Source organism: Plodia interpunctella, chromosome 5 (genome assembly GCF_027563975.2).
Source record: "Plodia interpunctella isolate USDA-ARS_2022_Savannah chromosome 5, ilPloInte3.2, whole genome shotgun sequence".
In the NCBI taxonomy this organism is placed as follows: domain Eukaryota; kingdom Metazoa; phylum Arthropoda; class Insecta; order Lepidoptera; family Pyralidae; genus Plodia; species Plodia interpunctella.
In genome coordinates, this window is record NC_071298.1 from 8,292,897 (window position 1) to 8,318,416 (window position 25,520).

General features: G+C 36.1%; 1 protein-coding gene across 4 annotated transcripts in view; it reads left to right on the forward strand.

Annotated features, from left to right (window-relative positions):
- Hr4 (Hormone receptor 4) overlaps window positions 1-25,520 on the forward strand; it is an 88,028-nt gene that overhangs the window by 60,230 nt on the left and 2,278 nt on the right. Inside the window, exons 2-7 of one of the 4 annotated variants that reach the window (XM_053745065.2) lie at window positions 3,654-3,894; window positions 13,430-13,534; window positions 19,409-20,518; window positions 20,601-20,815; window positions 20,895-21,290; window positions 22,191-22,383. In XM_053745065.2, coding sequence (XP_053601040.1) covers window positions 3,879-3,894; window positions 13,430-13,534; window positions 19,409-20,518; window positions 20,601-20,815; window positions 20,895-21,290; window positions 22,191-22,383 — 2,035 coding nt within the window. In that variant the 5' untranslated portion in view covers window positions 3,654-3,878. Of the gene's footprint in view, window positions 1-3,653; window positions 3,895-13,429; window positions 13,535-18,184; window positions 18,650-19,408; window positions 20,519-20,600; window positions 20,816-20,894; window positions 21,291-22,190; window positions 22,384-25,520 lie in introns of those variants that run through there. The other 3 variants (XM_053745066.2, XM_053745069.1, XM_053745068.1) reach the window with 3 other exon arrangements.

Sequence of the window (25,520 nt, forward strand, 5' to 3'; positions counted from 1 at the left end):
AAAATGATGTTTAAAGTATTTATTCCGTATAAATCTATTAGCGTAGCAAGACCAAGTTTTGTGAAAAGTCGGTAAAAGTTTTGCGCTAGACAGCGACAGACTTCGGGTGTAACGACTTCACTGAAACTTTCCTAATTTGCAAAGTAGGAAGGTTGCTCAACACCACCTACCCACAGCTGGAGACCGGTAAATAACAACAGTTTCACTTTTCACGGTCAAGAATTCGGTGGTTTTTATTGGTTTTATGATTTATTCACGATGGATTGTTAATTTTCAAGGAGGCGTTTATGTAGCTCCAACTAACATAGTAATGTATACGTTTTTATTCAAATATGTGAATGAAAAACACCTGTACCTACGGCATCTGAGGACATCTGAATAACATATTGAATTGTGAGGATTACGATATCGTCACGTACTATGATTAATTTTGATTACTTTTCTATGACCGATATAAGAAGAATAAAAATGATAAGGATATAAATGTCGAGGCTATTGTTTTTGTTTTTGAATAAGTTTAATACATTTTCTAAATCACTTTCACATCCTATGGAAAATTCTGCTGTTTTTGTTTCCAACGATTACAAATTTGACTATGAGCGCATTCGGTTAATAAATCATATTAAATCGCACTCTTATCAATCAATGCCTCTGTCGATGCGACATTAATCAATTTTTGTCAAATTGTGCAAGATAGTAAGGTAGGTCGTTCAACTTGAAGTAGATCACCCAGTCTGGAACCGTGTGAAAAACATCCGCATTATCGATACAATGAATTTCGTCGATATGACCCAATAGTCTACAGATAAACGTGATGGGAACTGTCGTCGAAACTCGCTTTTATATGCAGGTTGCGAAATCTTTTGTGTTCTATTTGATACACTACAAATATTAGGATTTATTTCATATTAATTTTTACCTTCGCCAAAACAAAAATCGCTATTGAAGAATGAGATATTCATTGAATTTTTCCATGGAACGGAATTATATTTGACAGAAACCAAAGTGATTAGTAATTCAGTTTATTTTTTTGAGAAACATGTACGCGTAAACAAAATTCTTTGGAAAATAAATAATACACCGAATAAATAATATCGTAGGTAACATAAAAAAACACAGTCTTTGGATTAAGAAACAAAAGGGTTGTTGTATTCTTGGCCAGATCTTGATATACATGTAGTGTTGCTGTTTTGGATAATTTATTGCCAAACACTTTTGTTCGTATCTATACCAATCATAAAATGTATGATGAGTTTGAGTTGAATAACACAAAATATATTTTTGGTTAAATCCCATGGGATGAGATCGGGCAGTTTGAATTGACTAAAGAGCCGCAATACTGTGGTTCTGATGTTTTTTTAATGTACATATAATTTATTTATTTAGATTAGTATCCATTTTTTTTTCAAACTTGAACAGACTACGCGTTCGCCTTAAAAGTGATCAATTTCAAAGCCACTTGAAGTATAGGTTCGGCTTGAATAATATCTTTGTCGAAATGTTTACTTATCTGCCATCGATCGTGTTTGCTAAACCTGTCAAACGTAGTTTATATCATTGTGTACACAGACTTAACTTTTTCTCAGGAAAGCAATTTTGTAAATAGAAACATTAAATATCAAGTGATATTTGAATTTGTTGTTTAGAAAACAAACTAGGAATTTTTTTTTAGAAAACAAAATATTAAAATTAAATCCTGCCGATGATAATGTACTTCAGTGTGGCGAAGACTTATTGTTTTCTGTTCGGAATGGGGTTACGCGGTCCATCTCACTTTCACCCATTCCGAGATAGGCCAGCCGCACACCAGGCACCATACATAGCCCGTTGCGTCAACATCTCGAGTGGCCGTGTTTCGGGACTAACCCAGTTTGTTGGCTTCTTGTCTAAATATATAAGCGGCTACCTGACTACGCGCATACAACCCAGCGCCAACGCATACCTTCGGCTCAAAGTACAATCCATGTGTTCCATGGATATGATGTTGCTAGAACGAGCTCTATGTGCAATGCGTATATTTTTTATTTAAATTACTTATGTCATATATTAATAATATTACTTGCATGTTATAACAATTTATAACATGCAAGTAGTGTCTTGAATTGAAAAAAAAAATTAAAAAATGCATTCCTTTCGAATCTACAGATTTATGAAGTAAGGATAAACAATATAACAGTAAAAGATGATATGTTCAAATTATACTAACCTAAAGGGATTTGGGTACTCTGCAATAGGTACCTACATCATTGTGAAAGTATTTAAGGTAGCTACATCAATAGCTCATTGTTTGAACACAATGAATCAGAGGCATAATCTAGGGTACTTATGAATAGCGAGCGATGCGAATGAACTCTGTCCTAATGTAATCCAACACCGAAGTATGCCATCGGCCTAACCTAACCTTTCAGACCAATTGCAAACGGTCAACTATATAGATTACATGCTGTCATCGTGACAAATTAAGCTCCTTCTGGTTTGAACGAACCGTTTTTTATAACTGATTGAAAATAGAATATATTAACTTTGATTATCATGCGTAATCATTTGTAAGTAAAAATATCGTTAACTAAAAAATGGATGTTATTAATGAAATATTCTAAAATGGAGTAAACGTGCCGTATTTAAACCTAATTTTAAAAATATCCTCACAACATTACGTAAAGGCGTTGTTTGTACTAAAGTTTTAAACTTTAGTAAGGCTGTTATGTCTTATATTCAATCTCAGGCGACAGCTCTTTAAATATATACATTGCTCACAAAATGGGCATGGCTCATTAAGTACGAGCAGTGGAGCATCCGCGTTGAGAGATCAAAAATTAAACATAGCACAGATAGTTAATGTACTTAATTGCAACTCAATAAAGAAATACAAAAAATTTGCTTCATGTCAGCGGGACCTTACGTCTTACAGGAGTCAGAGTGAATAGATGACAAAAAAACGAAAATTTCCCAAACAATGGAACTTTGCACATTGCAATATGGATTAGGCATTTTATTGCCCCGTTCACAAAATTTTAAAAAATACATCAGTTATCAGTTTATACCATCGTTGCTTCATGATCATGTGAAGGAGCGTGTGCGCATGCGGCTGACCTACTTACAGTTGGCGACGGCACCCAGAGCCCGACCACAGCGCACATGGCACTGTACAATAATCGTCATTACCTGCACCCAGCCCAGTACTAAAACATCGCCGCTGATTACTAACAAAATCCCTTTCGGCAGTTCAACGACCCTGCTATCGAAATCCGCACACTCACACGCCTGTCCTCGACTCTTCGGCAAGATAAAAAAAAATGAAACAAAAAACATCTCGCGTAACGGTGAATGAACATCAGAGAGAGATAACGATATTTCGGCAGTGTACTCGTTAACTGTAAGGTCGGCTACGAAAAACACTGACGCAATTTTTACAGCGTACGTAATTGAGCACCGACGGTGCGGGCGGTGTGTGCGTGAGCGCCGAGAGCGACGCCCGCGTCCGCCGAAACGGAGGCGGAATATTTAGGTGAAAGTGTTTCGAATTTCGACATGACGACATTCGCGCGCAGTCGTTATCGTGATTTTGCCGAATCTAGAGGTTCGAAGAGCGCGCAGATGAGCGCGACGCGACTGCGATCCGCGCCCGCGCAACTTACGTATTCGTTCCGCAGGAAGTGAGCCCCTCGCATGCTGAAGTCGAGTGTTTGAAAAACTATGCTGAGAGTTGGTGTATCGAAAAATTTTCGGAGACGCAAATTAAAAAGGTGATCGGTGCATAGTATACTGGATGGAACTCTGTGTGATGTGCTAGCTATCCTGACAAGCTGTCGGAGGGCGCCAAGCTGGGGTCGGACGAGGCGCTGGACGCCTCCGCGCACGCGCACCAACTGCAGACAATGACATCCACAATGGGTAAATATTTAATTTTTGTCGAAAATTAACATTCACATTATGTTGACTAACAAACTTCTTCATTGTTGCTATTTTTCTTAAATAAAGAGTCCTGTTTTTTTTTCTCATTAAAATTTAACATAATTTTATTATTTATGTTTTATTTCTTAAAATGTTGGTACTCATATCAGTGATTAAATGTGTACATTTTCAGGTGTGCAAGATTATGTATATTAATAATTTGAAATCACATAACTTAAAAATGTACATACTTAATACTTCGAACTAAAGTATTACATTAAAAATATCATAAAACAATATTCCTAACATCAACTTAATCACCAACCGCATTATTGCGACTACATTGTAGCACTCGTAGGCCGTAGTCCTGCTACGGCTGGAGCTACGAGCGTTAACAATTCATAATAATTATAAATATTGTATTGTAACAATATTGAATATATATATTGCATCAGAATATACATTAACTTTTAATACATATAATTAATTACATCAAATTACCGACTAAAATAAATACATATAGTGTGTTTAATACTATCAACTTCAGCAATGCAATCTTATTGTATGTATCTAACAAAATAAAGTGCATTATAATTATACATTTTATTATCCATAGTTCCATACTGTAGTATTATAAATGTGAATGTGTGTTTGTTTATCTAACTAAATAATGTTAATTATTTAGTTAGATAATAAACTATTATCTAACTAAATAATACGACCCACTATCTATATGTTTTACATATTAATACTAAATACATATATTGAGACAGTCACTTTTGTTAGTAACAATCAAATTTTTAACTGAAAATAACAAAGAGTTGCTATAAAAAATCGTCGTGTTGCGTTCGTAGCAATGACTACGAGATCTCGTAGACAAGTGCTACGAATACTCTGCGCTGTGATACTTCGCTTTATTAAAATCTGTAAACTGCCACTGTTTTTATCATAATAATATTAAAGTTTCATATTTTCATTGTATCTGTATTATAGTATTTGTAAAACCTAAAAAAGAATCTTGTGTCTATCTATTATGTTCTAAAATTAAATTAGAAAACATGAATCTAATTCATCAATTCGAATATTTATTCTAGTTGAAACAAAAGACAAAACTTTTAATTTTAGCATATGACACCATGTCAATAGAGTAATGGGAGCATGTAACAGTGTCACTTCCTGCCGCTTATCGTCGCACTCCCACAAAGCACTGAATTAGAATTAGGCTAATGAACTTAAAAGCAAACTAGAGCCTTGTCTAATCAGTAAATTGCTTTCTAATTGAAATGAGATTAAAAAAGTCAAATTTTGTGTTTTTTATGTTCTATGTCCCCCAGATACGTATTTTTTAGATTAACATATGTAATTTTATACAGTCTTCAATTATCTTGAAGACGGATAAGATGACTGATCCATCTGATGATAAATCTAACTTTGCAATCTTTTCCCTATAGTCGTACCTCCTGGCCGATATAAACGATGTGGTTTGCCATGGCAATCCAGTTCATACTTTAGCTGAAAAATCATCAACTAGCCGCAAGGGTATTTTCAAAGAATCCCCCTTCCTTTGTTTTTATGGCTTATGCGTTATTTTATTTCGAAACCAATCTCGCTAGATAGCCGTGACATTCGCGAATCATCTCGTGGATCACGCTCGTGACTACATAATCATTCCGATTAGTCTAACAGTCAAACTTTTACTTTCGTTACAATATGGCCGCCCTTTGTCTATGGTCTATGACTGTGCGGGGTCGTTGCTCCCGCGCCATTATGCTGTTGCCGAAATACGTTTTTTACGCTCACTTTCCAATACGGTGAAAGCGAAGTACCTACCGAATGTCACTGGTTCCTTTCATAGCATTGTGGTGGGTGGATGTCGATGGGTTCAAATGGTAATAGGCGTGTTCGCTCGCTTGTTAGAAAACTCATTGTTATCATTTTGAATACATCAGCTAGGTTTGCATTTTTGTTGTGTTTTCACTGTCACAAATACTTATTTCAATACCTTTGTGTACTTTTATTAGAATTGAAATTAAAAAATATTTCATATTAAATATTATTTATAGAATAAACAATAGAGAATATTTTTTATACTTTTACAGGTTCTAAATACATATTTACCTTCATTTAATAACATATCTTTTATATTTTAATTATTTTATTAATAACATTTTTTGACAACCTCTTTGGCGCAGTGGTAAGGTTCTTGCCACTGAACCGAGAGGTCCCGGGTTCGATCCCCGGTCGGGTCATAATGGAAAATGATCTTTTTCTGATTGGCCCGGGTCTTGGATGTTTATTTATATATGTATTTATTATATAAATATAGTATCGTTGAGTTAGTATCCCATAATACAAGTCTCGAACTTACTTTGGGGCTAGCTCAATCTGTGTGATTCGTCTCAATATATTTATTTATTTATTTATTTATTTATTTATTTATTTATTTATTTATTTATTTATTTATTTATTTATTTATTTATTTATTTATTTCTCGTATATTTAAACTTTTACAATATACAAAGTTTTTCATAGCTACAAAGTAAGGTTTGTAAAACCTCGTGTACAAGCCAGTCCTTTTAAAGAACTTTAACGATAGAGATGAGATGCAAATAGTGACTGACAAGAAGTCAGATTACATATTTTCAACATAGCATTACTGCTTGATTTACTTCGACATAGTTTACAAGTATAACAAGTAATGTTGTTTAAAACAAATAAAAAATTGTTTAAACTTGTATCTTGCTACTCTTCAACATTAAAGAACAATATCTCACGTTTTATGTGAACTTGTTTTAATTAGGTTTTGTCCGTTCGTTAAATATTTAGACTTCAAAAATCATAGATTTACCGTAGTTCAAATTTAAAATGTCAAATCTATGTTAAAAATCTCTATTACGTAATTCGATAAATTGACTTGAAATTGGTTTAGACCGGTTTACTTTATTAAAATATTGAAACTGAACTCGAAACCAGTACAATACTGTACAAGCAGTTTTAATATTCACTATGTAAATATCTCTACTAATTGCGAATGTCAATTCAATGGAGCAGTAAGTTAGTCTCAAGTGGACATCTCATTTGGTCAGGTAAAGCCCAGGAAGTGGTATGGTTCCGGCCGCAATGTCAGTGCCGACGCGAGGCCGACTGCCCGATTCGGACGACGACCGCGGCGGAGGCTTATCCGGACTTCGCTTTGATTGTTTTTATTGATTAATAAGATAATTAGTCTAGCTTGGATGTTATATTGTCATGTCATTGATGAATACAAAATAGTTATTATCAAATAGACTATTTTTTTATAAATTGCTCTTTCGGAAAGAAAAAGTAATCACTTTGGTATTATGCAATCATGGCAGTGTTTTTAATAATATTAAAATACGATAAACTCTGTGACTTTTCTGATTAAAGTATTTTCAGAGCTATTGTCGTAGCTCTGTAAGAAAGACTTCAACGCGTTATGTAAGAATCCAAAGGAAAAATTAATGCTGTAATAAAAATTATTAAAAGACGAAATTTCCACTTCGAATCAGTTTTCGACTCGTAATGTCTTGAATGCTATTTATTGATCAATGTGTAACATTTGATCTGATACGGCAATGAAAACTCAATCGTGCGTGCGACTTGGCCTCTTGGAAGTGAAGTTCCAAAATTGAAATCCTACATCGATTCGTGTGGATTTCGGCCGTGAATGCGGGCCTTGTCTCCAGCCTCCGCACCTGTGCCTTGACATTCACGCGCGTGTGCGACGCTAGTCCATTTCCAAACACTTCCGACCTAAACACTTCCTATTTTAAATCGAAAATTTAATATTTATAATCCAAGATCTCTTTGACTGACATAATAAGTCTCGCGGCTTCCTCGTTTAATATAAATATGGATGATCTTGTAATAAGGTAGTCCGGTAAGTGCAGAGGGCCGCAAAAAATGACATTGGAAGTTTCCGTGATAGATGAATGGCAACGTTGTTGTCGCGGTTCAAAGATCAGGCGATAGAGGTTTTGGAAATTTTAAATTTATATGTTACAAAAATATTTAATTATTTTTATGTCTCTTGATATGGTTGTTATGGTAATCGGCCATGTTTACAAATGAAGTCAGTGTTTTTATTAAAATATTTATTTCAAAACAATTAAATTTATTCCAAGTTGGAAAATAGATTTGCAGGGTTGAAATCTATAACAAAAAATATAACCCTGCATAAAAAACAACAATTGAGCTTCCATAAACTGTAACTGGAACAAAAAAGCTTTTTTTATTAATCAAGTTATATTTAAACAACAAAATGGTGTGTCATCTCTAGAAATATTTACTCGATAGATTCAAATAATGAAAACAAAGACCGAATGACTTGTTCGAATTGATTGTGTGTGCCGCCAGCGACCCTGATCGAGGCCGCTTGTGCTTGTATGTGGAACTTCCTGGATGCATTGGCTATAGGACAATTCAAGGAGATATTATCTTGCGTTGTGACCCGCGGGAATAGACCGAGACTGTGGTTAGATTAGATAAGCTTAAGAATTTTTATTAAAATAAACTTCTATAACTTCCAAATAATTCGTTACCACGTTTCAAAACAATAAATATGAAAGTACAAAAATTTGATCCGGTCCATCTATTACATTTGATGTTGGTAATTTTTATTCCAAGTATTTACAGTATTTACTCGTAAAAATTCTTATTTAATGAAACTAAAAAGACTTTCATTCATCTACATAGTTACATTTTAATTTATTTAAGTTTTATACCAGACTAATTTTAAAAAATATTATGCGAAGTTTATAAAATTTGAGCAACGCAATAGGACAGGCCGACATTATGCAAATTGACACAAAAAAGCGAATTATTCCGTTATTTTGCATTTTGCATTCTGTCTATTGTACCAAACAGAATCGCTTCCTACATATTCACGGAAGTCTAATATAGTTTTGACCTCGCGTTTTATTTTAAGGGGTTATAAGTAGTCTGCCGACTGCTGAAAATTAGCATCGAAATACCGTTGTCATGATTTTACTATTTCACTATTGAAATTTATCTCGACTAAAAATATTTAAGTATTCTAAGCATTTAGCGTTTTATGTATATCATAGTTCCTTTTTGTCTTCTTGTCATAGAATCTAACATTTAAAAAAACTATACGAGAGTAAAAATTCTAATATTCAAAATAAAAATACTATTCAAAGATATTTTAAAAAACTATTTATGGAGCCCGGTTACTTCTGCTTAGAGCACTGCTAGTAAACTAAATGCTATAAGATACTGCGATCGCGAAACCTCGTCGCGACACCCGCGAATTCCACCTCGATATTTACGCCAGTATCAAGGTCTTTGACTCACTGTGTTTATTTTCGGTGACTCTAGAGTTCGTTTATCTTCGTTGATGAAATAGAATTTGAGATTATTGCACTCTTATTGGATTTGTTTACGCTCTAACTCGAAATAATCTGCACGGGACGCTCCGGATGGAAAGCTGTCTTGGATAATGATATAAATAACATCACTAAATAAACAATAACTTATTAGAAATGCTTTTGTTTATATAGGGAGGATAAGGACGAATGATTATAAATAAGACAATTTTAGAGATATCGCACAAAAGATAAAAATGAAAATAGACTATGTGATCAATCATATTAACTTTAACTATTCATTAACATGAATAATACCTTCGGCAACTACTTGGAAATATTTGAAAGTTTTACTGACATGAAAAAAGGGTCATTGAAAGTAATTAGTCATTATGCTTTGCACAAAGTGAAACTTTCTTCTTTACACTACATGTCTGTACACGTACTACACTTCCTTTTTTATTATTCTTTTAAGTTGAGCTACACGTGTTCTCCTGCGGCATGTGATTAGAATACTAGCCCTAAAATAAGACCACTCCATATCCTCCCGTGGATATCATTCTAGGCGACATATGGATTTTAAAACCTAAGATGCAGCAAAAACATTCTTAAAAATGTAATGCTGCAAGAAAAGAATGCATTAAGCAGATTGCCGGTCGTAAACCCACAGCTGAATATTCTATTATTCGTACTCTTTTTTTCGAGCCACAGCCAGTACCAAAACTAAAACACACTCAGTTGAAAAAGAGGGAGACACACATGTATTCTCATGAAGCATAGAAGAATGCATGTGTCTCTCTTGTGACTTTCCGTCAATGAAACAACGAAGGCCGCATTCCGAAAGCTGATTTAGAGGTTCGGAATAAACTGTAAACGTTTTGCCTCTAACATTGTATCTTTATCTTATTTATCAATCTATATTACAAATACATCAACCACGACCTTGTTCGTTATACAAAACAAAGAACCTGGACAAGAAAATGGTATATTTAAATGTCAAATATTAACCATGACACTTGAACCGCTTGTACAAAATCGCGTTCAAAAAAGTTCTTAGTGGAATTGGGAAATACTTATGTTTTTCAGTCAAACACGTGCAATCCAACGTTGTTTTAAAAAAAATACCAATCGTAAATACGCATAGAACACGTCATACTTAGAGTTCTACGTATCGTGTGTCAAATTCTTAGATGCATTTTTACTGACGTGTAGTGTAACTCAATCGCTTATCAAAAATAACAATTTTCTTCATTTACATGGTTAATGTTTAAGTCTCTGACGTCATTCGACGAGCAAAGCAATTTGTATATAGTTGTGCCTCGGAGCTAGGCTACCGTGGGATTTAGGGATATCATACAATCCTTTGTCTGACATAAAAAAATAAAAACTCAGCCATGTTGTTAATCTGAAAGGATTTGTTTTTTTTATATAAATGCTATGAATATATGAAACAAAAAATTATACTAATTTAAAAAATTATAATCTTAAAAATGAGCTGTTATTTCTACCAAAAAAAAAAATCGGATGCAAATATTACCTCATCAATAACGCTATCGGGTGTTCAACCGCGACGTGTTAAATCTATTTGCAGGATCGAAATGAACCGTAGAGTTCAAGAACCCTCGCTGATTGCGCGAGAGCCGATATCGGTCATAATGACGAAAACCATACGTGACTGTGACGCACCTAGTACAACAGTTCTCTCAGATTCACACGCGGCGCTCTCTGACGTGTCCATCGTTGTGTAATCTCTGGATGTATTCCGCTGTTACCACAATCAATCGAGTATTTAAATGTACCTACACGCACGTTACATTGTCGATTGTACACAGTTAAACTTATAAAAGCACAATTGTTATCGTCTTCACCATTCATACGTTCAACGATACTTCTTAAATATTTTGTGTTACTCCCTATTTTCAGTCGCATCTAAAAGATATAACAGAAATGGACACATATGGTTTTTCAGTAGTATTAGTATTGTATTTTATTCCTTTTTCTATAGCACATAGCAGATATGTCACAAACTAGATTGCAGATTTACTCACGACATTTTCCATCACCACAATCAGTTACTATTAACATAAGTCAAATTGTAAAAAATCAGGCGTATAAAAGGTTTGATAACTTATATCTTTTCATATGTATTTCTGTTTATCTGTAATAAATTTCTAAATTTTCCAAATTATAAGCAATCGGAGGAAGAACATAAGACTCTGTTCTAGAAAGATTTATCGTAAGAAATTGTTTGTTTTATTACTCATATCTACGTAGTTGTAGACAATCTGCGATTACGCCAGTCTGACGTCAAATTCGAATCTCATTCCGCGTTATCGAAGCTGTAAAAATCGTCTACGTACCTCGCTGAAAATTGCAAGATTTTAAATAAAACTTGCCTGCGCTCGCGCTGTCTCGTAGTTACGCATTGTAGCGGGTGACATTGACATTGAAAGTCGGACATGATAAAAAATATAATTTTAATTCCACAATATAAAATGTGTAACATCTGTTTCAATATACCAAATCGAGTAATTTTTCTGTCAGGTCATCAAAAGTTTAATCTGATGTATTGGACCCGACCCAACTTTACATGAATAATTTATTTTGAGGTAACAAAATGTACGACCGATACCCAACAGTCTCCGGTCCATTCTACGTTGAACGACCTAAGTCGTCACCTGGCTACAGTGAGTGAACTTGATATTTTTTTAATTATCTCATATGGCGTCATGTGTTGGCACGATATATTTACATGTTCGAAATTCAATAAATAATTTATACCAATCATATAACTGATGATACACGACATAGTGACGGTATCATCGTATGAAAATTGTGTGTTAAATGTTTTACAATTCAAATAATATTAATATGTATTAACAATAAATAGAAAACCTATAAAATATTATTTTTCATTCAGTCATACATTACGAGATGGCCTAATCCTCTCGAAGTTTAAAAAATTACTTACATGCCAATGTAAATTTTAGCTTCCGTGCAAAATCCGTAACACTCAAATTGGTCACCTTCAGACGATTAAATTAATTGACCGTTTCCTGGAACTGTGCCCTTGTTAATTTAAATTGATACTCTGCCAAGTTTATTGACCGATTATTAAGGATGCCCATCTATTATTATTTTGAGATACAATTGGCGGCAAATCGAAATCAAAATCAAATTATTTATTCAGAAATTAGGCCTTCACAGGCACTTTTCACGTCATATTCTAAATTAATCGAGTTAATACTCGAGTAACATTATATCGATATACTTGATTATAGCTTATAAAGCTTATAATAATTATAAGCTTTATAAGCTATCATCAAGTATTTAACAACTTGGTTATCGGTAGAACAGAGAATTCATAATCAAAATGATTTAATAGCCACCCTATTTTTAAGTAGGCTTATTGATATTAACAATCTTTATAATAACTCAAGAAAGGCAAGATTTACAATGATTAAATTGAAAGTCAAGAATTTTCGATTCATAAATAATACTCGGTTAGAAATTTAGAGCCAGAAAATTAGGTGGTTGTTTCAATGTCGTTCAAAACAAACAAAAACACATCGAACAAAAATTACCAAGAGATTGACCAAGAAATTGCGGATACTATATATCTTTTAACAAATAAGTCTATCACTGTTGGACATTGTTTAGAAATAATTGCCCCATTTAAATATTAAGTAATAGTTAATTTCACCTAAATTACATTCTGTGTTTGATTTAAGGTTAAAGGAAAAATGTTATTGCTGACTGTAGCTAGTTATAAAAACATAATCATAATTATTCGTTTCTTAACTATTTGTGATTGTCAGTTATGAATGAACACTTCGTATTCTTGTTTAAAAACCAGTTGTGAAAACAATAATAAAAAAGGGTTTTTCTTAACCAGTTAACAAAACTTAGTTATGAAAGTGCACGGAAGGGTATTTCTTTTTTATTATGTCTTTCAACTATCTAGGAAATTTTGTTAAAAAAAATAAGTTTAATATTGTTAAAGCTTTTTGAACCACTTTATTATACTGCCAAAAAAGTAGTGTTAAATACCACGTAATAATATAAAAAACAGCATAGCTTTTAAATAGGATTGAGAAGAAATCAAAAGAATTGAAAGAAAGGTAAGGTTAGTATTAGGAAGAAAAAAGGTGTGATCTATTGGGCTAAAACGTATTTTTGTTTGTCTTCAGGAATAATGACACTCAGCCGCGGCCCGTGTGACCTGGACAACATGAGTCTGTTCCAAGACCTCAAACTAAAGAGGCGGAAAGTTGACTCTCGATGTAGCAGCGATGGTGAGTTCTTTTTTTTAGTAAAATAGTTTATCTAGAGCCTGAACCTTTTTCTAATTAATTATTTTTACTATACGAAAAAGAGCACAGAGTTTACAGAAGCATTTATATTCATTAATTTACAGCAAAGTATTATATTATAGCTACAATATTTTCCCAGGTTATCATAACGTATTTTAGGTATAAACCATTCTCTTATTTACAGTTATCAAAAGGTGTTTATATTTCTTCACTACTTATAACGAACTTGTTTGAAGATTCACAATTCTACGCGCGAATCACTATCACTTTCAATAAAGTACGAGGGGAATACTTATTCACGGTGATTCATCTTTTCCTATTTATTTTGTTAATCAGGAATATTTATTCCTGATAAGGCTTAATACTTGTAGTATTATATTTACGAGTACGTGAGGTCTTTTATATTCAAATTTAGCAGCGAATTTATAGACAATGCGTCATAATTGACTTCAACGGAATGATGCTAACATTTAATACAGAATATAATACTTATTATTTTTACAACAATCGGTGTCCCAAAATAAAACATTGCTTAAAACCTATTATCTTCCTATTTTAAGATAATACGTAAATGAATATAACATTTTAAGGTGTCTGATTCAATTTTCTTACGGTAGATGACATGAGAACGTTTTAAGACATCGGTCAGTACCAATTTATGTTTTACTTTAGGTTCTGATACTAAATAAGAATGTATATTTGGTAGGTATGGTTACAGATATCGCTTAACTTCACGCTTGCCTATTATGTATCGATTCTAACTAAATCAACAATATAATAAAGTTAGTAATATTACATAATAAGGAATTGGTAAATAAATTAGTGTTTGATAATCGTCGTCATTTGCCGAAAGTTGAATAATCTGCGTCACGAGAGAGCCGGTCCGGCCAGAGAAATGCTGTAACTTTCACTCGCCGAAAAAAGCCAAGTCCGGTTCCTCGACCCGCACAATGTCGTGCACGTTGAGAATAGAATAATATACAAAAGAAACGCATACATAATTATATTTAATCATAAATTCATGTACTTACACGAAACAAAACTGGATAGTTGGAGATGGATTTATGCTGCTTATTTCTGAGTAATCTCTGCAGAAGAAATGGGTTCTAGGCGTGTAATTAACTTTACAACTAAAAGTTGATAACTAAAGCATGAACTTAAAAATCCTACAAATTACCTAGAAGCGTTGATGAGCGAAGGAGTGATCTGCATGGACGGATAGAACGGCTTGGTTAGGTTAACAAAAGAAGACATGTATGGTTAAGAATATATACAGACTAATTTATTACAACAAACTTAATTGTAATGTGCGTATTTGATTTTGTTAACAAAGTGATATCGATGATGTCATGTGTGGAAAAAAAGTAAATAATTCATATATATTCGATGAATGTGGAATAATCTGTAACAAAATCAAAAATTAGAGTCTAAATATCTCTGCGCATGCGCATTAATTTTTTCTGTGTGCGCAGTCCGATTTGTACTTTTAGCATAGCATACAAATCCTTTATTTTTCTTGTGTTATTACCGAAATAATTCGCACTTTTCTTACAATTATTATCATTGTAGCATAATGTTCCTTTTTGTGTTTTGTTTGAAACAGGGTAAATGTGTCTCCAATGTGTATTTTCCCAGTATACAAAAATGTTACGCATTACATCCATTTAACGTTAACTAAATGAAGGTACCTTGCTTCTTGGGATCGGTTTACTATATTACATATTTTAGTTTTCATTTAAGCTTGCAAAGTGCTACTATTTCTTGACGTGAAACTGCTTTCACCAACACTTTCAGACAAATGAGCCTCATAAATTGTCGAGACATTTGACACTCGGCTAGTAGACGCTGCTGATTTTATCGAGTTGAACGTCGAGACACCGCTTTGTTATCGATTCGTTCCAGTTGAGTGCATTAAATTCAAATACGTAATACTACAGATATATGAACAACTAGTAGTTAATTTTGATAATATCCGAGAAAAAGAGCTAAATTGTTGACATCCGTTAAAAATAGCACTGAATATTAAATTGTATCTTATTATCATTAATTTCTTAGACCAAACTTCCACCAATAAAGTACGCCAAAATACTAAACGTGACTTTCGTGGCCTTGACTCTGTCTACCTCGTAAAGAACCGTAATGCTTTACCTGTATCATAGACAAGAAAAGTCTCAATCATTTTTGTAATATTATAATTTTACCGTTATCCGTTGTACCACATTTATTCAAATCACTTATTTATTTCCTCGTTTTAAAGTATATTATATTAACTCGTTACATAACAGTGACGTCGCACAAAGTCACAACGAAGAAAGTTTACGTAAACTTGTGCAGAGGTGAAAGTAATAAATTACGTTGCCGTAATTATTGCTATTGCGGCCTCATGAATAACTCATGAGAGAAAGAAAGATTCACTGTCATACAACGTAACATTCGAAGCCGAAGGCGTCAACCGGCGTCCTAACTGCGCTGCAGAACACTACACAACGCGATGTGACGCTAAAAGTGAAAGATAACAGCTGACAATGATAACAAGCTACAACACAGACCACACGGCAAGAAGGCTACACGTAAATAAATACATACGTAATGCTTGATATTGTTAAATCGTGCGCCGCGTCGCACAGTCTTAACGTATTGGTAGCTTAGTTAGGACGCCATGTCAAGGAGTTCGTAAGACATGAATAGCTTCGTTTTACAACACAAAAACGGATGGCAGACACCGTAATCGAAAATGTAAGGTTTTGCAAAGACTTTTAATGAGTCCTCGCGTGAAAGACTCCTAACTAGGCTACAAGCATGAAAAGTGAAGTTATGTTTGTCGCTAATGAATAGGCTCAAATAGGTGACACAGGATTTATTAATCTGAGCTAGGTAATTGAAATGGGTATGAGGTGAAAATTTTGTAGCAAAAAGCAAGTTAGAAGGTATAAAGAAAAATAAATAAAATAATGGTTTGATATCAGCGATTTTCCGATTGTAAAAAACCTTTCCATGCGAAGTCACGTGACGTGGGGGTGTGACGCGGCGAAGGCGTGACGCTTTAGTGTGACGTCACGGTGACGCGCCCCTTGGTGACAAGCGCTATGTGCGTGCGTCCAACAGTATATGTACTTACATTATATACTTATCGGTTATTCTGACAATAACACAATGTCTATATATAATGACCCCACACTTTGACTGCATCTATACGGCTGATGTATTTTTCTTAGGTCTATCTCTCACTCTCACCATCGCGTGTTATGTGGGCGGGGCTATGATGCCGTGAAGCCCGAAGAAGAAGATCTGCACCTGCACGTGAAAATCTTAAAACTTTATAGATTTACCTGTGATTTTACAACTGACGTCAACCCCTCCTTGGGAAAACTATTGTTGCCTATCAGCTGCCAAGGCTATTTGTCCCTTAGTCGCCTCGTACGACATCCACGAGAGGATATGATCATCTAAAATATGATAATTGGTAAATTTGTATTTAAAGTGACGCGTTAACAAATAACTACCAATGTAAGTACCACATTGACACGTAAATAAAATAGAATAAGTTCCAAATGAAATTTTTAAACCTGCATTATCATAAAATAACTTAATAGAAACTCGCATTGAACCATACACGGTATGCAAAACGCAGTTAGTCGATAAGAGAACTGCGTTGCGAAAAATAGTAAGCTGTAACAATTTCGGTGTCGATGTTCTCATAAACTGAAGGTCTGCAGATAAGCAAACCGGTTAAAATTACAATTACTGGCGTCAAAATGAAAAAGGCGTATTTACTTGAACTTTGCACCTTTTATAAATATGTTTCAGGTGTCGTTTGCGTTGAATATCTTCATTTAAAGTATTTGCATAAGCTAGTGTTAACGCTCTGATTGTTTGATTGCTGGTATATGTATGAATGATACTTGTTTTAGAAATTCCAACCCTTATCTTCTTTGGGATTTATTCCAGTTTGATATACATAAGGAATTCTACATTTCTTCTATTTGTTTGAGTAATACAATACAATTAAATATATTAATATCTGATGGGGGTAGTTATGACCGGGCATAGCGACACGTGGCGGGCGGCCCGCTGCGCCCCTCAAGAAGGGGTGGGCGCAGTGCAGGGGCTGTGGTATGAGTATGACCTATTTTCCACCGTGTCGCTGACCGCATACGACCTTCGGACTTGCAACGATCGAATGAATGCCCCGACCAACCGTCTAAATAAAAGAGTTGCATATTACGCAACCACCGGCACAACCAAACCGTTATTGTTGTCGATTTGCTGTACTTCAATCTCATCAGAATCTCTACGTACTAATAAATTTTGAAACGTTGCGTTGTTAGTTTAAAATTTTATCAGTACTCATTTTAACTATCTTACGAGTACCAAACCTAATGAAGTTTTAAGTAGTATGTAATCGATAGCCACTTGCCACTTGCGAAATAACTTGAGAAACAGCCACTTTCCTCTCGGTTTAGGTACCTCGTTAGCATTGCCGACCTAACAACTAGTAATCAAACCGGGACGTTTATCTAGGCGGCCTAGCCTACCTAGAACCTATTGGATTGCATCACCCGGCTAGAAAGATCGGTCCCCACCAATGATGTGGTAAAGGACGCGAAGTGAAATAGAGATCGTCCTCGAAGCGAGAGCGGTGCACGCGTTGCACTATTCATTGTGCGGTTGCACTTCGCACGCACGGCCGTCTGAGTGACCTAATAGTGGCTGGAGGGAGGGACCGGGAAGCACAGCGCGGGGAGCGGGGGCGCAGCGCTCGTGCGGTAGGTCGGGCTCACTGCGCGCGCCCGCCGCCCGACATCGCGCCGTCGACGCTGGAAAACTTTCTTCGCGACTTTTCCGGCCGTAAACAAAACCGCGAAAATTTTTGCGCTCGCGTGGCCCTCCGCGGTGACGCCCCGCGGATAACACAGTGTCATGCCGAACCGCGACAAAAATAACTTTTCATTATTCATAAACACCTCGCGGACAATTATGTGATAATTAACATCACTAATCCCTGGAGTCAATGGACTGACGAATGTGTTTGGCGATGTAAGCTGGGTTACGGGAGAGGGTAAAGACTTCGCCTATGGATTTAGTAATAAAAAGTCGGTAAAGTTTCTGATTTAATGATAAGTGAAGTTCTAACATTTGTGTCAATCAAATGCCTACCTAATATTATATGTAGAATTACTACAAATTAGTAAAAAAAATAATAAGAATTGTTATAATGAAGCTAAGTATATTTATTTAGTTTCTTGTGCATTACAATTTTATTTCAATAATCAATATTTTATATTGATTATTTTAATTATAACGCAATTTATCAAATACGCAATTGTTGTATGACGTCGAACCCTTTGTGATGTTGGCGCGCAGGCGCAACGCTTCCGGGCGCCGCATCTGCGCGTGCGCCGCACCGCTTTCACTTTCTCCTCGCACGCTGCGCGGCATCTCGCGTTTGTGCCTAGCGCGAAAAGCTTATTATATTCTAAAAATATTGAACATTTGAACCATTATAACATTGGTACAATTACAATCGATCAATTAAAAATAATCGCAAGGTCTGTTCATATTAGAAATAAAATCAACAATTCATTTCTTTGCACATAATTACTGCAACTTTCTGTGGCCGCGGCCACCGTTGCGGCGTTCACATCGTGACGCAACCGGCTAATCTAGTCGGCGTCGGGAAGTGCAGTGTCGCGTCCCTGCGTCTCGCCCCGCGCGTTTTAACTACGATCAAGCCGCGCGGTCGTTGACATTTCACCTAGTTTCTATTTGTCGCTTCTGAAAACTCTACAGTGCTCTTTTTCATTCTCGCTGCGAGGTCACATGTCCGTGTTGTTAACGAATTTGGTGTGTCCACAGGCGAGTCAGCCGCCGACACCAGCACGTCGTCGCCGGACCCAGGCCCGCCTTCGCCGCGCATGGCCGAGGCCGGCTGCAGCACGCCACCGCATCCCCCGCCCGTGTTCGATGGCGGCGGCTCACCGTCGCCGTCACCGGCGGCATGCCATCCCACCGTTATACGCTCGGCGCCACCATACTCAGTCATCAAGTTTGAAGGAACACCTGCTCCAGTGAAGGTTGAACACTCTCAAGTCGGCGTAAAGCATGAAGCATCTTCACCTTCTCAGCTATCATCAGTGAAGCTGGAAGGATGTCAACAGGAACCACCCCAACCATACAGGCCACGACCGCTTGCACCACCACCACAGGGTTCACATTCGTCACACTCGCCTGGTCCCTGGCCGCCCTCAGCGTGCCTAAATGGCGTGAAACCAGAATTAATAGGAGGACATTTCCCAACGCAATCATTAGAACTAAAAACAGGTGCGCGAGGTCCAGGGCAATGGAGAGGAACTCCCGCAGTAATTATGGGAGAATCTGGAGGGGTGCGAACTATGTTTTGGACGTTACCACCTCCTGCAACAAGCGTAGAACCGGCAGCCAGTGCGTCGCATACGCCGACGCCACCAACACCAGATCCAGCAACATGCAGTGAAGAATCCGCCGCCAGGCTTTTACTAAATCTTGGTGAATTGAGGCGACCTCGTGGGCCTCCGCTTAATATGGAATTATTATGGGCCGGTGATGTATCACAGTTACCAGCTCATCAACAGTTGCATGCTTTGAATTTGAGTGCAGCAGCAGGTGGTCTGCCAGGTGCATCGCCAGTTGCTGGAGCTAGTTCGTTGACACTGCCGAGGCCAGAGCTCCGAGCCTATGCTCCGGAGGCGGAACGAGACGAAGACGAGCAACCAATGATATGTATGATATGTGAAGACAAAGCAACAGGCCTACACTATGGCATTATTACATGTGAAGGGTGCAAAGGTTTCTTTAAAAGGACTGTGCAAAATCGACGCGTGTATACATGCGTTGCAGATGGTGGCTGTGAAATAACAAAAGCGCAACGGAATAGATGCCAATATTGTCGTTTTAAGAAATGCATCGAACAAGGAATGGTTTTACAAGGTATGTTAATAAATAAACACGTTTTATTTGTAGTTTGGTAAAGATTTTGGATCAATTGATTATTATATTTTTTTATTTACAGCTGTACGAGAAGATAGAATGCCAGGTGGTCGAAATAGTGGTGCCGTCTATAATTTGTACAAAGTAAAATATAAAAAGCACAAGAAAGCTAATAAAACGGCGACAACGTCGAGTCGGGCATCTCCGCCTGTGAAACCTAAGGAACCATTGCCTCCCCTCCCACCGCACCTCGTCAATGGTGAAATTCTAAAGACTGCTCTCACCAACCCTAGCGAGGTAAAACGATCCTTAAGGAACGACTTGATATTTTAATAGGATAAAATACTCTTTGCCAACTAAAACTTTCATCTTTCAGGTGGTTCACTTAAGAGCACGACTTGAAAGCGCCGTGTCTTCATCGCGAGATCGTGCAGTGCCACTGGAGAGAGCGCTACACATGATCAAAGCTCTGATAGACTGCGACGCCATGGAGGACATCGCGACCGTCCGACATTTACCAGACTTACTACATGACACCTCGGAAATTGGCGACAAGCTCTGCAAGATAGGTGACTCAATAGTTCACAAGATGGTGGCGTGGACGAAAAAGCTACCATTCATTATGGAAATACCAATGGAAATCCACTCAAAATTATTAATGGAGAAGTGGCATGAGATCTCAGTACTGACAACGGCGGCGTATCAAGCGATGCACGGAAAGCATGCGCACGCGCCGCCTTCGTCGGACCATGAACATGATTTTATGCAAGAGGTGAGTAATTTCCTTGTATACACAATTAGTAAGGGTTGCTTGTTTTCGAGCATCGCAAGCTAAGCAGTGCCGAGAGCGAACATTTAAGTGCACTCCAGGTCATGCGGCTCCAGAGACTTCCGCCACATGCGCCGGAGTGCAGTTACGTGATCCGCATCGGTACTTGCGCAACCGCGGTAGAAAGTCGCCGCTGCCAGAGCCCGCTGCATTCGGACACGAGCACATTCGCTGCATAACCCATGCTATTAGAATCCTAAAATAATGCAGTGTCTCGGACGTGTCTATTGTCAATGTGGGGTATGCGCTGCATAGAAATAGACTTCTTACAACTCGCTTTTCTAAATCATATGCCACTGAACTGTGACATTTGTTTGCAAATACCACATATTTTTATTACATTTGTAATTTTCATAGTAGAATAACAGTGTGTATAGTGGTCTGCAAATTACACGTGGATTATGTAAACTGCAGTGGTGCGGTAATACGGTAGTTACAGAAAGTAATTTTCATTGTCTAGAGCATTTCCTACTCGCTTACATGCTCAGCGTTACGTAAATGCTATCTATGCGATGTTCATTTTCATATTTGTTAACCCTTGTTATTATAGTGTATTGTAAATATTCGCAATGACTTACAAAAGTTATGTATTAGATAGATTTGTTATGTTCTTTTTTATCTTTGATTCAACTTGTTTGTCATAAAAGCCTACCAAAACTTATATAACATCATTCGAATAGCATTTCTGTCTTTGAGCATATATGTGGTTTTAGATTTGCAAGTTAAATCCAAGTTGTTTATTTTTGGGATTCTGAGACATTTCAATCTATTCTTGCTGAGTGAAACTATAATAAAAAAATAATATGCAAGGTGACACCAAAAAAATTACATATTTCCGTCCAGGTAAATGCAAACCTGCGGACGCTGCAGAACTGCCTGACCTCCCTAATGGGGCGACCCATCACGCTGGAGCAGCTGCGACTGGACGTGGGGCTGGTGGTGGAGAAGATGACACAGATCACATGCGTCTTCAGGCGAATCCAGCTCCGCATGGAGGAGTACGTTTGTTTGAAGGTCTACATACTCTTGAATCAAGGTGAGATCTTTTCCTCGAACGAGGATTGCAATCCCAAGAAAAGTTAGAAATAGAAAATATTTATTCTAGATAATATCTATAATACAATGTGGTCACAGTAGACTAAAAGGAATTTAGTGGCCACCGTTTTCGATTTAATCGACGACGCTTTGACTACATTATGCAATGGAAAACTATAATATTTTCTACTAAAATATTTATCTGGTGTGACATCTGTTAAAAATTTTCGGATAAGAAATAATATAAATGAATAGGAATATGGCGGCGCTAGTGTGCGGGGAGTAATCACTTTCCTACTTCAAGAGCCTGTTTTAAAAAGTATATAATAAAATTGAAAAAGAAAACAGGCAACATAATTAGGTGAAGCTCCTTGTGCGCTCAGCCCCATGGTGGCTCGGTTCATTACTTTTGCATGTCAACGCACTGTGGGATGTAATCCACTTATATCCAGGGGTGCATCGCCCACTTCATATAGGTCAGTTACTATTACGCAACCAACTCACACGTACCTAGTCCAGTGTGGAGTATAATCACTATACTCATTTTCCTTGTTTATTGCAAAATCTATTCAAAATATATAGTTTATTAAGTTGCTACTGAAACTTCAACCACTTAAAATAAACATTTATTTGATCTTTAAATTTATTATTATTTTGTAAATCAACAATTAACTTAATTTTGCCCCTACTATTCAGATTATTAATTACAATGCAGTGATATATTTAACGATGACATTTAAATTATAAGGTCACATTTGCAATAAGTTTCGATTTTGCGGAGATCATAAAATGATCTAATTTATTACAGCTGACCTAATACTAAAATGATATTTTATTACTTGCACTTTTGTTTGACCAGCAAAATGTTACCGTTCGAATACGTCTGTGTATCAATTGGTTTTCGCGATAAGTACATCAAATTGGCTGCTGCACAGACAATAGAAATCTCTATAATAAATCGAAGCTATGATACGACACCGAGCTCTTTATTATTATTATGATTTATGTTACATGTAACCTAGTTTGGTTGGAGACGACTGTCAACTCGATTGCGAAATCGAGTTGAGTTAGAAATCGAGAATCTGTTCAAGTTTACGTTTCTGGATTTTAAATGATTCTTCTTCATTTGTCTGTAGTAATAAATATATATGTACTTATTAACATAAATAAATCTTAGAACCCTTTTGTATTAATGCGATAACTTCTAAAAGTGATACATGGATATGATTAAATTAATTAATCTTAGTAACCTATTGATAAAGATTATGTGTGTCTCGAATTAATTATGCTGTGTATGATAACTATGAAAAATGTGAGTAAGATTATATTAGAAAAAAAAGATGAAACACTCGTCCAACATAGATGCGTCATTATACAAAAATAGTGCAGCTTCGCCGCGTACCATAATTGTCACAGTGGAAACTATGACATCCTGCGTTATCGTGGACCGCTGTAACTAGGTCGCTAGCGAGCGTTTGAAAATTATTTTCACTGCGCACGCTCATTTATGCTACTTTGTTTATCAATGTAAGAAAGGCCGCGGTTGAAATATGCCTATACTAGTTATGTTACATTTCACAAACATGTCGTTTTATAAGTATAAAATCATAATAAAATTAAAAGAACAGTAGAATAAAGTCATACGAGTTTAGAACAGTTCAATATGTGAAAACAAACAACAATTTGACGTATATAAAAAAGAGAATGGTTGTATTGTAATTAAGAAATATCGACTTCACGGATATGATAGTTTTACAACAAGACAAATAGGTGTCGGCAAAATCGACTTGAATCTGATACGATATGTCTAACAGATAACCTACTTACAAATTCGATTAAATCACCGAAAACTTTATTATTATTTATTATTAGCAATATTTTTATCAAGTTATCACTTCCCTTTGTTCTATCACAACCTTGCAAAAATAATCATTAATTTTGGGAATTGGGTCACAGTAATCATAAGAAATGTAACCGGGGGATTACATTTATAATTTCTATTGATTAGCAATGTGTTTAGTTCAATGTTTTGATGGTAATTTCTATTCGTGCCACATTATAGATACTTACATTAACTTAATGTCTAAAAAAAACTATATATCTTCAATTGGTTTTTAAAAAACAGAAAGGAAACTAAAATCAGAGCCGAATCTACAATATGACAAAATCGTATAGTTTTATCAATAATCTAAGTGTGCAAGAGCATAACAAGGCATTATCACTCAGAAACGCAAAGCGTCGCGTCGCGTCGACGTGCAGCGTATTGTCACATTTGTCACTCAAGTAGGGCCTCCCGGGCAACCAAGTTTGAGACATCTAAAGTAAGTGCGATCAGGCTACTACGGAGAAAAGGAAAGCGTTTGCGCAACCGAAGCATAGATACTTCGGTGAATGTGTGGATTGGTTACAATATTGTGGATTGGTTATTCTTAAGAATAACTGTTAGCCATTGAGCAATCAATTTTCAAACGGTTTCTATTTAGTTGGGCGTCTAATTAAAGTAAAATATTCGTTAAGTATCATAGGCGCTTCAATAAATAAAACATGTTATTATATTTGATCCTAGTGATCAAATGGCATTATTTCCATGCAATTGAAACTCACGCTTTGCTTTGCCAGTTCAGTATAAGTAACTAACTAACATTTTAGAGAGAATTGAGAAAATAAAAACATAATATCTACAACAAACAGCGCATAATTGGGTACAATGAGTGTGAATAACGCAGAGTTAGTTACGTCAGATGGAACGGGACAGCATTTCACTCTCGGAGCGGAAAGCGCGACGCGGAAGGCGCACTTTCTCTTTTGCGCAGTGCGGGCGCAGGGAAAAACGCCAGACTGCGCTGGCGGTTCTCGGTACCGCTGCGCAGACCCATTTTACGTAACGATTAGCTATGCAATGTTATCTCAACAAATGCAATGTTTTTTTTTTAATATTAAAAATGCTTGTTTTTTCACATTAACAATTACTACCAAATGTAATTTTTTTGTAGCATAGGTATATCTAACACAGCATCTGATGAGTAATTCTGTAGAGAACTTTTTATAGAATAATGATAAATAAATAGGTTTCTGAAATATGTACAATACTAGTTAATAAAATAAAGCTTTAAATACATTTTCTTCTCCAAAAAAAAT